The 19,561-nt window shown below is 33.2% G+C and overlaps 1 protein-coding gene across 1 annotated transcript; it reads left to right on the forward strand.

Annotated features, from left to right (window-relative positions):
* Positions 1-12,628: 12,628 nt before the first annotated feature.
* LOC145166665 (trans-cinnamate:CoA ligase, peroxisomal-like) lies at positions 12,629-14,719 on the forward strand. Its single transcript, XM_079085687.1, has 2 exons — positions 12,629-12,933; positions 13,042-14,719. The coding sequence occupies exons 1-2, from the start codon at positions 12,736-12,738 to the stop codon at positions 14,587-14,589; spliced, it is 1,746 nt and encodes a 581-aa protein (XP_078941813.1). The 5' UTR covers positions 12,629-12,735; the 3' UTR covers positions 14,590-14,719.
* The last annotated feature ends 4,842 nt before the right edge of the window (positions 14,720-19,561 follow it).

Raw genomic sequence — 19,561 nt, forward strand, 5'->3', positions numbered from 1 at the left:
ATATTATATTTATATTATTTAGTATATTTAGATATTATTTTACTAATATTATTCAGTGCAATAAGTATTGAACCACAATTTATTCAAATTTAAATATCGTGCAAAACATATATCAAACATATATTACATCTTTGGAATTATAAAAATTACGACTAGAAGTGCACAGAGATTTATGCGATCTATGTATAGGGTAAAGCATGTCGCAGCACACGGTCTTCTACAATGATTCCATTGTCAAAAGTTAGGAGGCATCATATATTCTTCTCTTAATATCTCTCTGACATAATGGTTGTTATTTACGTGCCCAATTGCAATTGCAACTTGTTCATGCATTCGTGGTGGAGTGGATCGAAGTGGGAAGCATATAGAATGTAATATCACATTATAATTTGAAGCAATGAGGATACGAGTTTCAGGCAAAAGCAACCAATTAGCATAAGGTGCATCGATATCCGAACAAAAGAAATTTATGGAGTAGAAGAGGTCAAATCGAAATTGACTCCCAAACATATCGTTATGTTCTTCCTGGTATGTGTCTAATTCCTCTAGTAAATCAGCCCGAATTTTGGACCAAACATTTTCATGAAGACCAAAACAAGAAGCTATAGCTCGAAATCCACAATGTCCATCACCTAGTACATCGTGTACATGACTTTATGTAAAGATGCAATATATATGTAAATTGATTAATGTATGATTTCGAATAGTTTCTTTGTCCCTGAGTATGGGTTATTCATTATTGGCTCTGGATTTCAATGTTATTAACTCCAATTCTAGAAGTGTTTGAAACATTCTTTCTATGGGGTTCTTTAATTTTGAAAGTTTTATGCTTCGGGATTAGCCGACCACGATTATTTATTTGAACAGTAGGCTCACGAAGTGAAGTTGTCAATGAAATAAATGTATCCTTGAAATTTTGAATAAACATTTGCTCTTCATCTTCCCAACTAAGATTATAATCAACTTGCACAGCTACATGCGATGACAAATCAAGTTTTCTCCAAAACCTATGAATTGAGTCAAGTGGAAAAGGTATACCAGCATTCAGATAATTTATTTGTTCATGCACACAAGGTAACCCATAACTCGTACGCAGTTGACAACCACAATAGCTATTAATATTGCTCCACTGGAGTTCATTATAAAGAATGTCCAAAGCATGTACAAAAACATACTTCCATAAAATTTTAAAGTGTGATATGTAGAATCTATGTTTCGTTTCTTTTTTGATTTGTTGAAAACTTGCTTTTTATAGTCGTAAGCTGTAACTCAACAACATTATGAACAAAATTTGCCAACGTCTATAAATCTGACTATGTTGTATCCAAGTACTTCTTTAACTTTCAATGTTGACTTTCAACTCTATTAGTTGTGTGATTTCCAAAATTATGAAATTTGTCGGTCCAAGCACACATAAGCATATGCTTATATTTCAAGCATGTGTTGTTCAGATAATCCATAATGCCTGAAAAGTATTACAAATTTGCATCAACTAAAATCATAATGATTGTTTTATATATTAAGTAGATGAATAATACTAATACATTGATATTCAAGCAATAATGTTTGGAGGTGTGCAAAATTAAAGTCATATGCTTTTTCTGTTTGAGATCCGACTAATGTTGCCCAACATCTAGTGAAGGAACACCAAGTGTCTTGTGGCCTTATTGAATTTCTACACTTTCACACCCTCTCCCCCCAGCGGAAATGCCAAGGTGCGCGACATAAATCAGTAATCACAATTATTAAACATACATTGAACAATATATATATAGTCTTCTATTATTACCGGAATAGAAATTACGTTGAAAATAACTATCGTTAAATTATGACACACGCCTAACAACCGACGTTTACAAAGGTGTAGTATAATTAACTCAGAGTCTTCTAAGCGAACACTTCCGACCTGTTAAATAACCTGAGAATACATGCATTTAAAATACGTCAACAAAATTGTTGGTAAGTTCTATAGGTTTTGAAACGAAGTATTTTTATAACTAAAAGTGTTTTGTAAAAGTTCTCTGGTTGACCAGTTTTTGTAAATGTGTACCTTTCTATCAAAGGTATAAGGTAATCGAGTTATAAAAATCTATTTGTTCTCATTTGGAAACATCATGCGTTCAAATTTAAAAGTACAAAATTTGATAAAATACATACAAGTAAGTCAAACTTATATCAAAATTCATACGGTTCTCATGCCCAAAATGCTTTTTATTTAAGAATTTTGAATGCCAATTTATATAAAATAAAGTCATATTGCATCTTGAGAAAACATAAAACGGTCACTTTACTATAGAAATTTTGTACAAGCGTTTATATAGTTTATATGTAAAACTCATAAGTTTCAAATTTATAAACTTTGAAAATCCGTGTCGTGGTATAACTAAGTATTATCTTACCAAATTTGGAAAACGAAACTTACCAGTGGGGCAAACTCTTCCCACATAAATATTGTGTTTTCGTGTAAAAACAAAGGACTTATGTAAATAACTTATTAATTGTAAGTTAATAAACCTAGTTCAGTCGTGTCATGATATTAATTAAGTATTATATGACTTAATTTCTGGTATTGACACTTATCGTTTTGAGTCACAAGCTATCCCACTACATATAGTGTCTTTCAACTAGTATAAGTGGACAAAAATCTCCGTATATATCCTATTTAAATCCTATACGGTAGCAGCAGTACATTTGGGGTCTATAATGAGGTCATAATCGAAGTATGACGAATGCCTCTGCACCAACACTGGAAGATTGTGTTGAAAGCCGATACCACGTATTTGATGACGTGGTAAAAAATTAGTGAAGGAAACGCCAACGCCCAAACTCGACTCGTCAGTCGATGCTTGTTGCTAGCAACCGGTGGCGGGATGTCAACCTGTATAAGTATGTGATCCTGAACTTATACTCGACGTTCCTCGTTCCATACGAATTAACGGTTATGACATAGAGGACTTTCTGCTAAGATGTACGGTCTTAGTGTGGTTCAAACGTAGCCCGTCCAGCTTAGGAAATGATCCTAACTCATACAGCTTTTAGAAACAAACGTAGCTCATATAGAACGCCCCGTGGGGATCCTAACAATCTCTCTAGGCATCCTAGTTCTAAACTCTCCATTATAAGTTTATCGAACACCTATAATTCTTTGATGTTTTGGATTAATTATTGATTGAAGTCTTGTGGTATTAAAGCAGTACAAGCGGGGTCGTAGAAACTCACCCTCGAAGCGTGAGTTCAAGTTGTTCGAATTCAGATTCTCTTGTGAAACTTGTTGTGTAAACCGCAAATCCACAATTCTTGAACTTTGAAGTATTCTCGGAACCGTTTCGTAACAAATATAAACTATTGGGGGTTGTTTGGTAATTTAATAAACCAAAATATGACTGCTTTGGTTAAAATAATTCAAAGGAGGGGCTGAAATGGTTATTTTTATTTTAAGTTTGAGGATTGGGATTTATTTTGTTAAAATAATCAAAAGAGGGGTCTTTTTGAATAAATGGATCCAATATTTGTGGACTGGGACTGGTTTCGAATAAATGTTTAAATAAGGGGGTAATTTGGTTATTTCATCAAAGTTGAATGAAAGTAGGGCTTTTATGAAAAGGAATCTCATGGAGGGACTGATTGTGTCTAATTGGTCCAAACTTAACAAAATTAGGGCTCATAAACCCCCATTTTCTCGTTTGATCGGTATTGATGGAAGAGGGGATATGAGGTTACGAACGGAGCAACGAAATCAGATGGCAAGAAGGAAGCTCGCATGCCCACGGCTGCTACTCCAGACGTCCTGGCCGATCACGAAGAGGGAGGCGACTCTAGTGCTTGACCAAACTGAAGGAGGAGAAGAGACGAAAGCAACGAGGATCTCTCTTTCTTGACCAGCGATTGTAGACCCATCGCACCCGAGTGGCGTGCTGCCGTGGTCAACTAAACCGAAGAAGGACATGGGTAGAAGTAGCTCGGTGATGGCGGTAGTTTGCTAGCGGTGGCATCCTCCTACTGTCACCGTTCCTCCTCTTGTTGCGAGAATGAGATAGGGGAAAAGAGGTGGGTCTGTGGTGGTTGGAACACACAATAGCAACGGCGATGGAGGTGAGTGGATAGGGGATGCTCCGACAGCCTCATAGTCGATTTCTTTCCCTTTCTTTTTTTGTAACTGTACCATTATAGTAGCAGTGAAACGGATGAGCAGGGGGCTGCTTCGGCAGTCTCGTTGTTTCTTGTTCTTTTCATTTTTGGCAGGAATCTAGGGAGAAAGGAAGCTAGTATTAAAAAACGGTCAAATAGGTGTTTTACTGTTGAGATTCACGTGGAGAAGGATGAAGAGGGATGGAAAGAGTAAAGCCACAACAATGGTTTTTTGTTGTAAGACAGAGAGGGAGGCGGAATTGTGGTAGGGTGGTGACGATGCAAGGTGGTGGACCTGTGGCGGCGACTGGTGGTGTTGGGGTTGCAACAATCAGCTCCGATCAACAGGAAGGAGGTGGAGGAGGGTTGAGGGGTTGGAACTGCCAACACCGACGAAGATTCACCGGCCCTTTTCTTCTTCTTCTATGGTTCTACAAACGAGAGGGGGGGGGGTATTTTTGGTGATCGATCATCAGGAAAGAAAATGAGGGAGGAGTAAGGGGAAACGTATTGAGTGTAAAAGTATATAAAATCTGATTTTCCAAGATTTTATTGGATTTTAAATTGATTTGTTGTACACAAATTAGATTTGTGAGAGATATTTGATGTAAAACCAAATGATATGTATTTTATTTATTTATTTATTTATTTTGTTATGCAATCTCTAATTCTCGATTCTCGTGCCATCAATTCGTTTTGTGAAGTTTTTCTGAAAATGTCTGCTTATTATTTTGGCCGTGATGATTCCAGAAATACAGACGGAATTCAATTCCGATATACAAAACTCCGGGAATTAACGTTTAAAGTTTCGCGATTAAAAACGTGATTTTGGTCGGGGTTAAAAATATTATAAAAATATAATAAAATAATAGACCACAGTCTGAGTTTAAAAACGTGCTCAAAAGTGATTTTTCGAGTTTCGTAGCTATTCCAAACGAAGTAGTGCACGGTTTGTTTCAGGAAAATCAGATAAATACTGATTTGCGTAACTTAAAGAGGCGTAACTTTCTCATATGACATCCGTTTTGGACGTTCTTTATATACATGAAGTCAGGAAAACACAATCTATTCAAATATCTTATCCATAACTGTCAAATATACTTAATGCAAAAAAAAATATTTTTAACGTTATAAATAGATTTAATTTTTGTTGATTTTTTATTCAATCTTCAACGATAAACGGTTTAAGCGGTTTGGGATGTTCTAATAGAAATTGTAAACATAATATATTTAATGCATATATTAAACATAAAATTACTCACAATTGTTCAATAATACATAGCGGTTCGTGGTGGTTTGACCGCCGAACATTAGCCAATTTTTACCAATTGTTACATTATCCCCCCTTTGAAAGGAATTTCGTCCCGAAATTCAATGTATAGATAAAATATGATTAAACAATTGGTGAAATTTTCGTTTGCTTGATCCATACATGATCTTTTTAATGTCGATTTAATTCGCGTAGCTCTAGATTAGATAACTGGTCCAATAGATGACTTGATCACAAGTCAGAACTAAATAGAGAATATGGAATAAGATCGAATCAAATATTTTAAGGTTATCAAATCTTACATACAGTTTTATCGCATGTACTTTCCCAATTATGATATATTTGCATGGTTTCCTAGCTCACTTCATAGAAATAGAAGTGACAAGTGTGTCATCGGACCGACACTCCATGAGATTTGGCGTATGAATAAGTGTCATGGATGTAGTTTAGTTCTCAAGATAATTTGATATAATTAACAAGACCAAATTAGGTTAAGAATTTCGAAGGTTCTTTGAGTGACATATGCAACCTGCCTCGTTTTCTAGGGATATCGTTCCTTAAAAGGAAAGCGTTTAAGATACAAAATCTCTATCGTGGAAGCCGAAAGACTTACTTCTTTTGTCCACATAACTCTTTTGTTGTTCGTGTACAGCCGAAAATCTTTCTCCGGTTCACACAATTTTTTCTGCAATATCGAAAGTGATTCATGGATCCAAATGCAGTGTATCACCCGCAGGCTCTTTGTTCAGTTTCATATCTTTAATCATTTCTCAACATATCGATTATTGGCGCTTGCATCCGTATAAAGCCTAAAATGGTGTGGCCTTGATGTTGGTGTGATAATTATCATTGCAGGAGAACTCAATTATCATTGCAGGAGAACTCAAAGATTTCACTTATTGTCATAATTGCTTGATGAATTTACTATCTTAGTGAGCGATGATAGAGATCGGCATCTCGTGCAGTATGATGATTTCTTTGTCATGTTCTGGTCAACTTTTCCATTTCACATGGTTCTTAGATTAGTGGAAAGTGGGCAAACTTAGTCAATATGTGGACTACTTCCTGAATAAAACCAAAACCATTATGTTTCTTTGGATAGCTTTGGTATGAGTTCCATTGACGTTGGCTCCCACTCTTACTTGGGTATTTCTCATTGTTACACTAACCCTGAGTATTCCTGACATTATGTCTTCGGTGTAGACTTGATACTTGCCCACTCAAGTGGAAATCTTTGCATTAGAGCATGATCACAATTTCAATTCCTTCAAATCTAAGCATATTAGGTCATATTATGGATGAATGGGACACTTTAACCTGTGAGCTTTATTCAAAACTATGCTCACGTGTTCAACGTACTTAGGCGTACAGATTTGGTTCATAGAGGATCACGTCCCGCCATCCCTAATCTTGACGTGATTGTTCAATCTTCATAGAGCTTCACTAGCGAAGCTTTTCCTCTCTCAAAGTCTCGAGTAAAACTTCTCGAATTTGAGCAGTAGGTTGTGAATGGATATTCATAGTTAACATTCATATCCAACGAGGTTTGGTACATTCTTTTAGGCTCAAGACATTTGCAACAATGTCAATCTCGTTACCATGTTACGAATTTCACGCATCCTGATGACGGTAAATTTCACATTTATGTCATTCAACCAAAAGCATTGGCAAAAACCTTGTCTCGATTCATCTATGTGCAACTCAATCCTTTATGTACATATCATCGTATACGAACAAGTTCTCTGTTCTTTCAGAAAAGTAGGATTGGGGCGTTACACCATAGTTGTTCCAAAAGTGATTTTTGAGTTTCATAGCTATTCCAAATGAAGTAGTGCACGGTTTGTTTTTGGAAAATCAGATAAATACTGATTTTGGTAACTTTAAAGATGCATAAGTTTCTCATACGACATCCGTTTTTGACGTTCTTTATATCCAAGAAGTCAGGAAAACATAAACTATTCAAATATCTTATCCATAACTCTCAAATATACTTAATGCAAATTTTTTTATTTTTAACGTTATAAATAGATTTAATTTTTGTTGATTTTTGATTCAATCTTCAACGATAAACGGTTTAAGCATTTTGGGATGTTCTAATAGAAATTATAAACAAAAGATATTTAATATACATATTAAACATAAAATTACACAATTAGTCAATAATACATAGCGGTTCGCGGTGGTTTGACCGCTGAAAATTGGCCAATTTTTACCAATTATTACATACACCTTGTCTTAATACATTCAGATATATGTCATCTACAAAGTAAATGTTTAGTTTCTGGATACAAATGTTATGCAAAATGTCAAATTAGCTGAACTTACTCCAACAATCTCAAGAAGAGACATATTATACTTGTTTGTCTTATATGTGACATCTATCCACATCGCCTAAGGAAAAACATGTTATAAGTGTAATGATGTTGGACGCATGAAAAATAAATCTTCCCAACTCATTTGATATATCATTTTCGCGATAAAAATAAGTGTAACCTCCTTTTTGAAAATACGACAAAAGAATTTGCATTTCAAACTTACCTGCTTTCTCCTTAATTTTTATCTTAATTATCTCGTGCATTGTATATGGTTTTTAGCGAAGAAATGTTTTCTCGATTTTTCTCCTTCAGTGTCGATAAGATATAGTGTTGCTTCACATTTTTTCTTGTCAAATCTACCACTAAACGAGTTTCATTGTGAGACAGTCGCACTACATATACATGACCTTCTAAATGTTCTGTAGATTCATGGTTATGTTTTTCACATACCATACTTAACGTCCAAAAGTTATACAACTTCAAATATTTACCCTTTAGTTGGAAGGAACAATTATTTATTTTATTTTATTTATTTATTTATTTTTTGTCTTTGTGTGTCTACTTGAAATTTTAGTACTTTTATATACACTACCACGATCACACATAAGTAAAACTTTTGTTAAGAGCCTACTAGCTCTTACCTTTCTTTGATTGATGATTATAATATAGCCAAGAGAACGCCCCATCTTTTGAGCCCAATCTATTAAATCTTGGCAAGATTCAAGCATTTGAATTGACTTTATTGTTAATATTATCGTACTATTATATGATTATATAACAAATTGAAATATATAGTAATAACATTAAACATCATACCATGTTGTTGGAGAATGTCGATGTGTTGTTTACAACTTCATTTGCTTCATTTGAATGAAAACTCGCCATTGGTGTAGAACAAATATATTATAATACTTGAGATTTGAAAGATATGGAAAATAGTGATAGTGAAAGATCGAGTAGCAATTGGAATTTATAATTGATAATAATAATCTTTGTAGATTAGTAGTATTTGGTATTTATAAGGGATGATATATTTTTTATAAACTAAAAGTTACAAAAAAGATGATGATTTAAATTTTTGAAATGTGTAAAACTTGTAAATGAGATGAATGATTTTTCTATCATATTTGCAAGTTGTAAAAGATGATATATATATATATATATATATATATATATATATATATATATATATATATATATATATATATATATATATATATATATATATATATATATATTTTGAAATGTGTAAAAATCATTAATGTGATAATATATAAAAAGAACAAGTTGTAAAAATCATTTGGAATTATTTTTCGTTTAATGTGAATCACTGTTACATGCAATGAGATAATATCTGAAAAAATCATTTGGAAATTACTTTTTATTTCTTGTAACTAAATTCAATGGGATAATTATGTGCAATATAACAATATTATAAATATGTATCTCAACGGTATTGATATCTTATGACTCATTTCCACCCTAGGGGCGGAGATGAATAAAATTTCCCTAACCAAATTTACTTCCTGTTTAAATTATTATATTTCTATTAAATTTAGGGATTGTAATCCAACGGCACCGTGTTTATGGAAAAATGTCGCCCAGCCAAATGTTTAAAATTAAAGTCTTCGAAAAAAAAAATGTAGTTTAAGAGAAATGTAGGTAGTGTGCTGTGTTTGCTATTCTAAAAAATATATTATATTTCTATTTCTGTTACAAAAATAAATTATTTTCATCACAAACCATAGAAGTATATTTACAAACTGTTAAAATTTGTCTAAAAGTTTTAATAAAAATAAAATGTTGAAATTTCATTTAAAACATAAATAATCGGAGAATGTAAAAGAGAAAAGCTTCAACCAACTTTTTTTTTTTACACTTTTTTAGAGTACAATTAGTTACACTCTAAATTTAGATTGTTGTTAGAGGGTCTTAAAACACAATCCATTTTTACTAAATAGAATTTAGTGTAATTCAAGTCTGGATTTTATTTTAAATTCTAAAATTAAAGTTTAAAAATAAAACGTTGTCGGAGATGCTTTTAGTATATATTTTAAGTTAGTAAAATATATTAAGAAATTAAATATCCTTCTATTTTTTTTCTTATTGTATTATATCAAAACATTTTTTTTCACTAGTTGTTTTTTGTCAATTTAAATTGATCAGCTAATTTGGTTGTTAGTTTTTACATTATTTTTATCAACCATTTATCCATTACAATGTGGTTTTTAAATTATTCTATCAAATATAGCCTAAATTTTATACAATGTAACACTCAACTTCATATATATATATATATATATATATATATATATATATATATATATATATATATATATATATATATATATCGGCTTAGGGAATATGTGGTTGTTATGTACCTAATATTAGATATAGAACCATCAAAAACTACGTAGATTTAACAAAATGCAATCAAATCTCTCTACCATCTTTCTTATATCCTCTATTAGACTAGATGATAGGCTTTGTACATATTTTTATGAAGTTTTAAATATTTAATTTTGCACCACAAACCATGTATAAGAATACATTATCAACTACCGATAAGTCTTCATATTCAAATTTAATATAGAAAAATGTAGTAAAAGATTGAAATTGTTCATTAAAAACCCAATAAACTTCTTCCCATAACACATCAAAATAGAATCATCCAAGTATACATATGGTAGGTGTCAAAGAAAGTTATGAAGCCTACTGGAGGTCTAATATAAACAACACATTCGAAATAGATAGATGTTGGGGATAAATTATGAAATCAATAATTTATATGAGCAAAAGCAATAGGAAGAAGCTAATAATGAAAAAAAATGTGATTTTTAATCAAAATGAAGTCAAATTTGATGGTTCTATACCTAATATTATATACATGACAGCCACATATTCATTTTTTTTCTCTCTCTAAATCGATCTCTTTCTCTCTCTCTCTCTCTCTCTCTCTCTATATATATATATATATATATATATATATATATATATATATATATATATATATATATATATATATATATATACAGAGAGAGAGAGAGAGAGTCCGATTCCGGTAAGAAGTCAAAAAATAGTGAGTACTGCGAGGACAATTCTAAACCACCCATTTCGTCAAAGACAAAAACGTCAAATCAAATACTTGGTCGTGGTGCATGCGCATGCAAGCCACGTCCGTAGTAACTCATACGAACTCGACGACTTAATTATGTGCGACGAACATCCATGAAATGTCATTTAAGTGAGTTTTATTATTTGTTTTTGTTTATTTTAGTTTGTTTTTATTTATTTTTAAAAGTTTTAATTAAAAAAATAAAGTAGATATATTCTCGGTTTTAACGTTTTTTTTGTCATTAAAAAAATTTTTTTGTTCGTTTTTTTTTATTTTTTTTAATATTTTTACTACATACTTGAAGATATTAGTGTTTTTGTTTATTTCTTTATTTAATTTTTTATTATTTTTATTTTTTTTAAAACTGGACACGTGTTTTGGTGAAGGATTTTTTTTTTCATTTCTTTTTACCTATTTATTCTCCAAACAGTTAACCTTACCATAAAATATTAAAATCTCACACATAATTAAAAAAAACGTCATATCATCTCGCAAAATTTGACGATAAATAAAATCAAATCTCCACCTTTTATATTTTCAATTATGCGGCAATGATTTGTTATCGCAGTCATTACTTATTTTTGAGTCTTACTCAATCCAAATAAATGAATCACTTGATAAAATAAAAAATAACATGATTCATAAAAAAAATTCTCAAAAAAACATCTCAATGATTCATTTTTACAATGATTTTGTTGTTAATCACTAAAATTGTAATAAAATTGAATTTTTTCTTTATTTACTTAAAAATGAATCATGAAAATGTTTTTTTGAGAATTTTTTATTGTGAATTATCTTACAAATGAATCATGTAATGATTCATTTTGTTTGTTCGTTAAAAAAATATGTAGAAAAAACTTATTACGTTCCTATAAAATTTTTCATTTTTATTTGATTTTAACTCTCTCTCTCTCTCTCTCTCTCTCTCTCTATATATATATATATATATATATATATATATATATATATATATATATATGGTAAGGTTCAATAGAGAACCATAATTAACCAAGGAACCAAGTAACTAATCTTTTTTTCAACTTTTAAAACTTATTTTTTATAAAAAAAAAAAACTAAAAATACAGAAATTCATAACTTTTTATCCTTTTTCCAATGATATAAAATTCAAATTTTTTTTTTACGTCAAATTCACAATGTGAATCTTTGAGAATTCACAACGTGAATCCGGATTCACACGGTGAATTCGAAAAATATTTTTCACATTCACAATGTTAATATATGAATTTAGATATTTTTAGATTTTTTTTTCGATAAAAAAAAAGCTATAGAAATTGAAAAAAAGATTTGATTCCTTGAAGAACCAATAATTATGATTCTTTATTGAACTTTTATATATATATATATATATATATATATATATATATATATATATATATATATATATATATATATATATATATAATCTAGGATTATAATCGACAAAACAAGCATATGAAAATTGATGAAGATACGGTTTTTGTTATAAATCCGCAACTATCCTATTCAGTTTTTCAATAGAACAGAAAGTTTATATTTCTAAATAGAAATATATTTCTAAATAGAAAGAAGATTGACGCATAAAATAATCTGGTAAAGGTTTAAAGCGTTCAAAGTCAAAAGGCTGTGTTCAAACACATATGTGTAACGCCCTCTGTAATATCATTGCATATTCCAAGCTATTTTCCTGAAACATTCATGGCCCCTCCTCATTATACCCTACCCCACCATGCTAAATAACGTGCTTCCTACCTCTATATATACAGTCTCTTCTCCCTTCCTATCCTTCACACCATAATACATACATCTCTCCATCAAACTAGCAATCGCTTTCTACCTCCAAAACCTTGTATTAGCGAATACTTAGTTTCAGCCAGCAATCTACCGTAGTTAATTCTATTGAGGCATTAATGGAGAGACTTCCGAAGTGTGCAGCAAACTATGTCCCTCTCACTCCTCTCACTTTCTTCAACAGAGCATCAAAGGTTTATGCCAACCGAGCCTCTGTCATATATGGAGGAGTCAGCTTTACCTGGCGCCAAACTTATGAGAGATGCTGTCGTCTCGCCTATTCCCTCCGTTCCCTTAACGTTGTCAAGAACGATGTTGTAAGTTTCTTGCTTTTTATGTCTATAATATGCATGCTTTGGTAGCAGACACTATTGTTTATGAAAAAAGTTTCTTTCTTCTAATATTCGATTTTGTTAATTCTATAGGTATCTGTGCTAGCGCCAAACGTACCTGCGTTATATGAGATGCATTTCGCAGTTCCAATGGCAGGAGCTGTGCTTAATGCAATCAACACAAGACTTGATGCTAAAAACATCGCCACTATTCTCTGTCATTCTGAAGCCAAGGTGTTTTTCGTCGACTATCAATATGTTCCTTTAGCATCTGAGGCGCTACAATTGCTGGATGCTAAAAACGTAGCCATGCCTTTGGTCATCGTGATTGATGACGTTGATAAGCCGACTGGTGTTCGTCTTGGCAAGCTGGAGTATGAGCTACTCATCCAGCATGGCAATCCACTATATCATGGTGAAGAACTTGAGGACGAGTGGGATGCGATTTCACTGAATTACACATCCGGAACCACCTCTGAGCCCAAGGGAGTGGTGTATAGCCACCGTGGTGCTTTTCTGAGCACCATGAGCTTGATTCAAGGTTGGGAAATGGGTACGGAGGCGGTGTACTTATGGTCACTACCAATGTTCCATTGCAACGGCTGGACGTTCACATGGGGTGTTGCAGCAAGAGGAGGCACAAATGTGTGCATACGCAACACGACTGCTGAAGAAATGTACAGGAGCATCTCTCAGCACAAGGTGACTCACATGTGTTGTGCCCCTATTGTCTTCAACATCCTTTTAGATGCCAAGCCCCATGAGCGTTGTGAAATAACATCTACGGTAAACATACTCACCGGAGGGGCACCGCCGCCGGAGGCCCTGTTGGAGAAGATGGAGGATCTTGGATTCCATATAATGCATGCGTATGGCCTTACTGAAGCCACAGGACCTGCTCTTGTATGCGAGTGGCAAACCAAGTGGAATCAACTGCCGAAAGATCATCAGGCGAGATTGAAGGCTCGACAGGGGGTCGGAATACTCACCCTCGCTGATGTCGATGTCAAAAACAAGGACACAATGGAGAGCGTTGTGCGTGATGGGAAGATGATGGGAGAGATCGTACTCCGAGGAAGTAGCATCATGAAAGGGTATTTGAAAGATGAGAAGGAGACTGCGAAGGCTTTTCAGAAAGGGTGGTTTTTAACCGGAGATGTTGGAGTTATTCATCCCGACGGATACGTTGAAATCAAAGACAGGTCAAAAGACGTGATAATCTCCGGCGGAGAAAATATCAGTAGTGTGGAACTAGAATCCATTCTATTCAAACACCCGGCAATACACGATGCAGCAGTAGTGGCAATGCCTCATCCAAAGTGGGGAGAAAGTCCCTGTGCTTTTGTTGTCTTGAAAGAGATGGAAAGCACAACTGAAACCGAAATCTTGGAATATTGCCGGAAAAAGATGTCAAAATTTATGGTGCCAAAGAAGGTGGAGTTTGTGAAAGAACTACCAAAAACAGGAACAGGTAAAGTCGTAAAAGTGGAGCTCAGAAAACTGGCAAAAACCCTAAAGATCTCGGAAAACATACAAATAAACAATAAGAGATCTCAAAAGGAAGTCCATTTGCATCAAACCCGGTACCAACAAAATGAACCCCATGATCAAGAAAAAGTTTTTGCAATGTCCCGACTTTGAATTAATGACTTCAATAATTTTATCTCATGTAAGTTTCGATACATGAAGGTAAGGGAGTATACCCATATATATGTCCTCGTTAATAATAGTTTACGTTAATAATAGTTTACAACAGGTGAGTTTTGTGGCATGTGGGCATCATAAAAATGGTATAATTAATTAACCTTCTTTTTGATATTTCTCCTCTTATAGGATAGATAATTAATTGGAACAGCATTAAATTGAAAAAATTACTTCCAATTTAGATTTAAATCTAAAAATGATAATGAATGACATGACTTCCATTTGATACACTTCTGTGTTGTGTCCGACCTTCTCAGCTATACACAACTTGACCGTTCAACTTCCAGTTTTTTCTTTTTTTAGCGATCCCTTTATTTACCTTTTTCATTTCGGCCCTGCCTATTAATTAATAAGTGTATCAAGTATCAACATAAGTAATAAACACTTTCTTTTCAATTAAACCATATCAAAATTGTAATTTTGTGTTGCATTTTTCAATCCCACTCCTTAAGGATTGTTAAAGTCGGAATGGTCCGTCTAACATGTGTAGTATCCTGCACATAAAACTGTGTTGACAGTCAAAGAATTTGTTAAATTGTCAGCTATATGATCTTATCATTCCATTTCCACCACTTTCTTCACAATAGAAGAAAAGGGTTCATGCAACTACTTGAATTGCAAATTTCAAAATTTGTTATCATTCTATACCGCCTCCGGTGAGTGTTTAGCTAGTGCATGACACCATAAAATTACAACATTACAATTAAACTATCACAAGTGAATACTGGGACAGAAAAAATCTGTTGCTGTTAGTGACAGATTAGTGACAGATTGGCAGCATACACACGCAAAATATAGTACTCGATTTCTAAAGACATCTATGACTGGCTTAGCAATGAAGTGTTGCCCGCAGCTAATTTTTACAATAATTTACATGATTATGAACAGATTAGCGACGAAATAATATAATATCTGAACTCTGTCACTAACGCTTAAATTCATAAAACGAATAATATCTATTTAAACTAAATGGTTTGTGTCTTTACGACAACTTTACGTGTAATTGTTGGTAAATTTAGTGTTATCAACATATTTCGGTGTAATTATGATTAATAATGAGATAGGTTGAGCTCCATTTACTAACCGAGGTTGGAGGTGTGGGGTGCACACTCGGAGTGATAAATGTGAACTTAGGAATACGGGGGTCCGGGGGCAGCACCCCTTGGTGCAGGGTTCGAAGGAGCTGCAACACCTTAACGGGGTCTAGGGGTTGAGCCCCTAGTGGGGTCCAAGAGGCAGAGCCCATGGCGGTGGTTCCTGATGACATGTTGATGATCCAAGCGTTAGTTATGTCTCATAACTACCATTTTTGGCGCCAAATCTGGAGGCAACCGCCATAACCGCTTTACCCTGTGGTATAAGAACATTCCCCATGTTCCAGAAAACAGGTTACAAACCATATACTCTTAAAATTTGATTTTAAGATTTGTTCTCTCTCACAAGAACACATTAACAGGTAATCTATGTTTCACAATCTGAATTAGGCTTGTAATTCAGATTGGTTCATTCTTGGATTATCCTACTTCTGAATTTGTGTACACCAGGCAAAACGGACGAATTATAGATTTCGGAAAGTGTTTGTTAAACATGATCCTTGAATCTATCCAAGTCTATATTTATTTTTATTCTGATCCCTTTATTTTCTAACATTTGAAATCTATAATTTGTGTGAAAGAATAACAATGACAGAATCTATTAAAGGCATGACTTCCAAATTTTGAATGTTGGATAAGTTTCAAGACACTGATTTTTGTTGTTGGCAGAAGAAGATACATATCCTTCTTACTACCCTAAAAGTTGTTCACGTTTTGAGCACTCCTACACCAGAAGCAATGGAGGATGAAACACTTGAACATACCACGAGAAGATGCAAATGGGAAAATGATGACTACATCTGACGTGGGCACATTTTGAATGGTATGCTTGACTCTCTCTTTGAAATTTATCAAAATCAAGAATTTGCAAAAGATCTGTGGGATACCCTTGAATCCAAATACAGGGCAGAGGATGCCTCAAGCAAGAAATTTCTTGTCTGTAGTTTTAACAATTACAAGATGGTGGATTCAAGGCCTGTCATGGAATAGTACAATGAACTCATGAGGATTTTGGCACAATTTGAACAACACAAAATGCAAATGGATGAATCCATTTCTGTCTCAAGTGTTATTGACAAATTGCCCTCATCGTGGAAAGACTTTAAACACATACTGAAACACCAAAAAAAAGAGTTGTCTCTAGTACAACTTGGCAGTCACTTGAGAATTGAAGAAGGTCTTTGGGCTCAAGAAAGTGGCAAGTGAAAAGAAAAGGAAGTTCCTGGATCTTCAGTGAACATGGTGGAAAATGATAAACATCAGAAAAATAACAAATGAAAAAGTAAGAAAAAAATGACCATCACAACTTTTCAAACAAGAAAGCAAAACTTATATGTTGGAATCGTAACAAACCTAGTCACATGAAACAAGATTGTTGTTTTAAGAATAACAAAAATGGTGCAAGCCCTTCTAGAGAAGGATAGAATGATCAAGGTCCAAAACCACAAGGTCAGAATTTTATTTCTGAAATTACTACTACTGCTGTTATATATCATGTAACACTACTTCTTAAATCATTTTATGTTCAGGATGATGATAATGCATGGTGGATAAACTCGGGGGAGACGAGTCATGTTTGTAAAGATCACTCTTGGTTCAAGGATTATGAAGTTGTTATTGATGAATCGGTGATGTACATGGGAGACCATAATAAAGCACCTGTTATTGGTCGTGGTTGTGTTTCTTTATGTTTTAGTTCTGGAAAAAGTCTTCTTCTTAAGAATGTTATTCATGTTCCTAAGATTAGGAAGAACTAAGTTTCTGGTGGTGTAATTAATTGATATAGATATAAACAAGTCTATAAATCTGATAAGTATGTATTATCTAAGTGTGGTACATTTGTTGGGATTGGATATTATTGTAATGATATGTTTAGGTTGAATGTAAATAATAAGAAAGTTGTAGATTCTATATACATGGCTTGTTCTAGTATTGATGATTCTTCTTTACAGCATGCTCGTTTAGGACATGTACATTATAAAAGAATGCTTGAAATGTATAAAAATTGATTAATACCATCATTTGATGTTAACATAGAAAAATGTATTGTATGTTAACTAAAATAAAGAGACAACCTTTTCCTAATGTTAAAAGGAATTCTGTTATGCTTGAATTAATTCATAGTGATCTATGTGATTTGACTTCAACTCCATTGTTAGGAAATAAGAAATACATAGTTACTTTTATAGATGATTATTCGCGTTTTTGCTATGTATAGTTATTACATTCCACTGATGAAGCCCTTGATAAATTAAAAATTTATAAAAATGAAGTTGAATTGCAAAAAAATGATTTAATTAAAAGACTTCACATTGATCGTGGTGGAGATTATTATGATCCTTTTTATTTCCAATCTATTGGTATTATACATGAAATAACTGCTCCATATACTCCCCAACATGATGGGATTTCTGAAAGGAAAAATAAAGTTCTAAAGGAAATGGTGAATTCTATGTTGTCTTACTCAGGTTTGAGTGATGGTTTCTAAGGAGAAGCTATGCTAACTACATGTTATCTTTTAAATAGAGTTCCAAACAAAAAGAACAAGATAACTCCCTATGAACTTTAGTACAAAAAGAAACCAAACTTAGGATATCTTAAAGTTTGGGGTTGTCAGGCTGTTGTGAGGCTGACTGAACCAAAAATGAAAGCTTTGGGTGAAATAGGTATTGATTGTATATTTATTGGATATGATGACCATTCCAAGGCTTGCAGGTTTTATGTTATAGAACCTAATGATTCTGTTTCAGTTAACACTGTTATAGAATCTAGAGATGCAATATTTGATGAAAATCAATTTTCATCCATACCTAGACTAAAGGACTTAGTTTCCAGTTCCATTGGGACTACCAATCAAGTTGTATCTGATTCAAATGAATTACCTAAGCTTAGAAGAAGTAAGAGACAAAGGAAAGCTAAATCATTTGGTAGTGATTTTTAGCTTTACCTAGTTGAGAGTACTAAAGATGAAATTGCAAATGAATATACATATTGTTTTAGTGTTGAAGAGGATCCTAAAACATTTGATGACTCAATGAAATCTCAAGATTTTTCTTTCTAGAAAGAAGAAATAAATGATGAGATGGACTCCATCATGGGGAATAATACGTGGGTGTTGTCTAATCTTCCTCTTAGATGCAAACCTTTAGGTTGTAAGTGGATATTCAAAAGGAAGATGAAATTTGATGGATTAATTGATAAGTTTAAGGCTCGATTGGTTATTAAAGGTTTTAGACAAAAACCTGGCATTGACTATTTTGACACTTATGCTCCAAGTGCTCGTATATCTACCATTAGACTGCTGATTGCCTTAGCAGCAATTCATAATTTGATGATTCACCAAATGGATGTAAAAACAACATTCTTCAATGGTGATTTAGAGGATGAAGTATATATGAAATAACCTGAGGGTGTTATTATGCTTGGAAATGAGCATAAGGTGTGAAAGTTGGTGAAATCATTGTGTGGTCTAAAACAAGCACCGAAACAGTGGCATCAAAAATTTGATGATGTTGTCTTGTCTCATGGTTTCAAGTTAAATCAATCAGAAAAGTGTGTATATAGTAAGTTTGATGAGTCTGGAAAATGAGTGATCATATGCTTGTATGTAGATGATATGTTAATCTTTGGTACTAATCCAGGTCAAGTTGACATGGCCAAAGAGTTTTTATAATCTCAGTTCTCCATCAAGGATATATGGAATTTCACAGTCTCATTACATTAAGAAGGTGCTTAAGAAGTTCAATTGTTCTGATTGTTCTCCTGTAAGTACACCTTTTGATCAAGCGTTAACATCAAGGAATCTTAATTTTACA

Source organism: Lactuca virosa, chromosome 3 (genome assembly GCF_052849685.1).
Source record: "Lactuca virosa cultivar CGN04683 chromosome 3, Lactuca_virosa_CGN04683_v6, whole genome shotgun sequence".
In the NCBI taxonomy this organism is placed as follows: Eukaryota; Viridiplantae; Streptophyta; class Magnoliopsida; order Asterales; family Asteraceae; genus Lactuca; species Lactuca virosa.

Bases quoted from the DNA above. Each gene is read 5' to 3' on its own strand.
- LOC145166665 (XM_079085687.1), top strand. From the start codon at position 12,736: ATGGAGAGACTTCCGAAGTGTGCAGCAAACTATGTCCCTCTCACTCCT. The intron at 12,934-13,041 runs GTAAGTTTCTTG...TTAATTCTATAG, and splicing joins ACGTTGTCAAGAACGATGTT to GTATCTGTGCTAGCGCCAAA.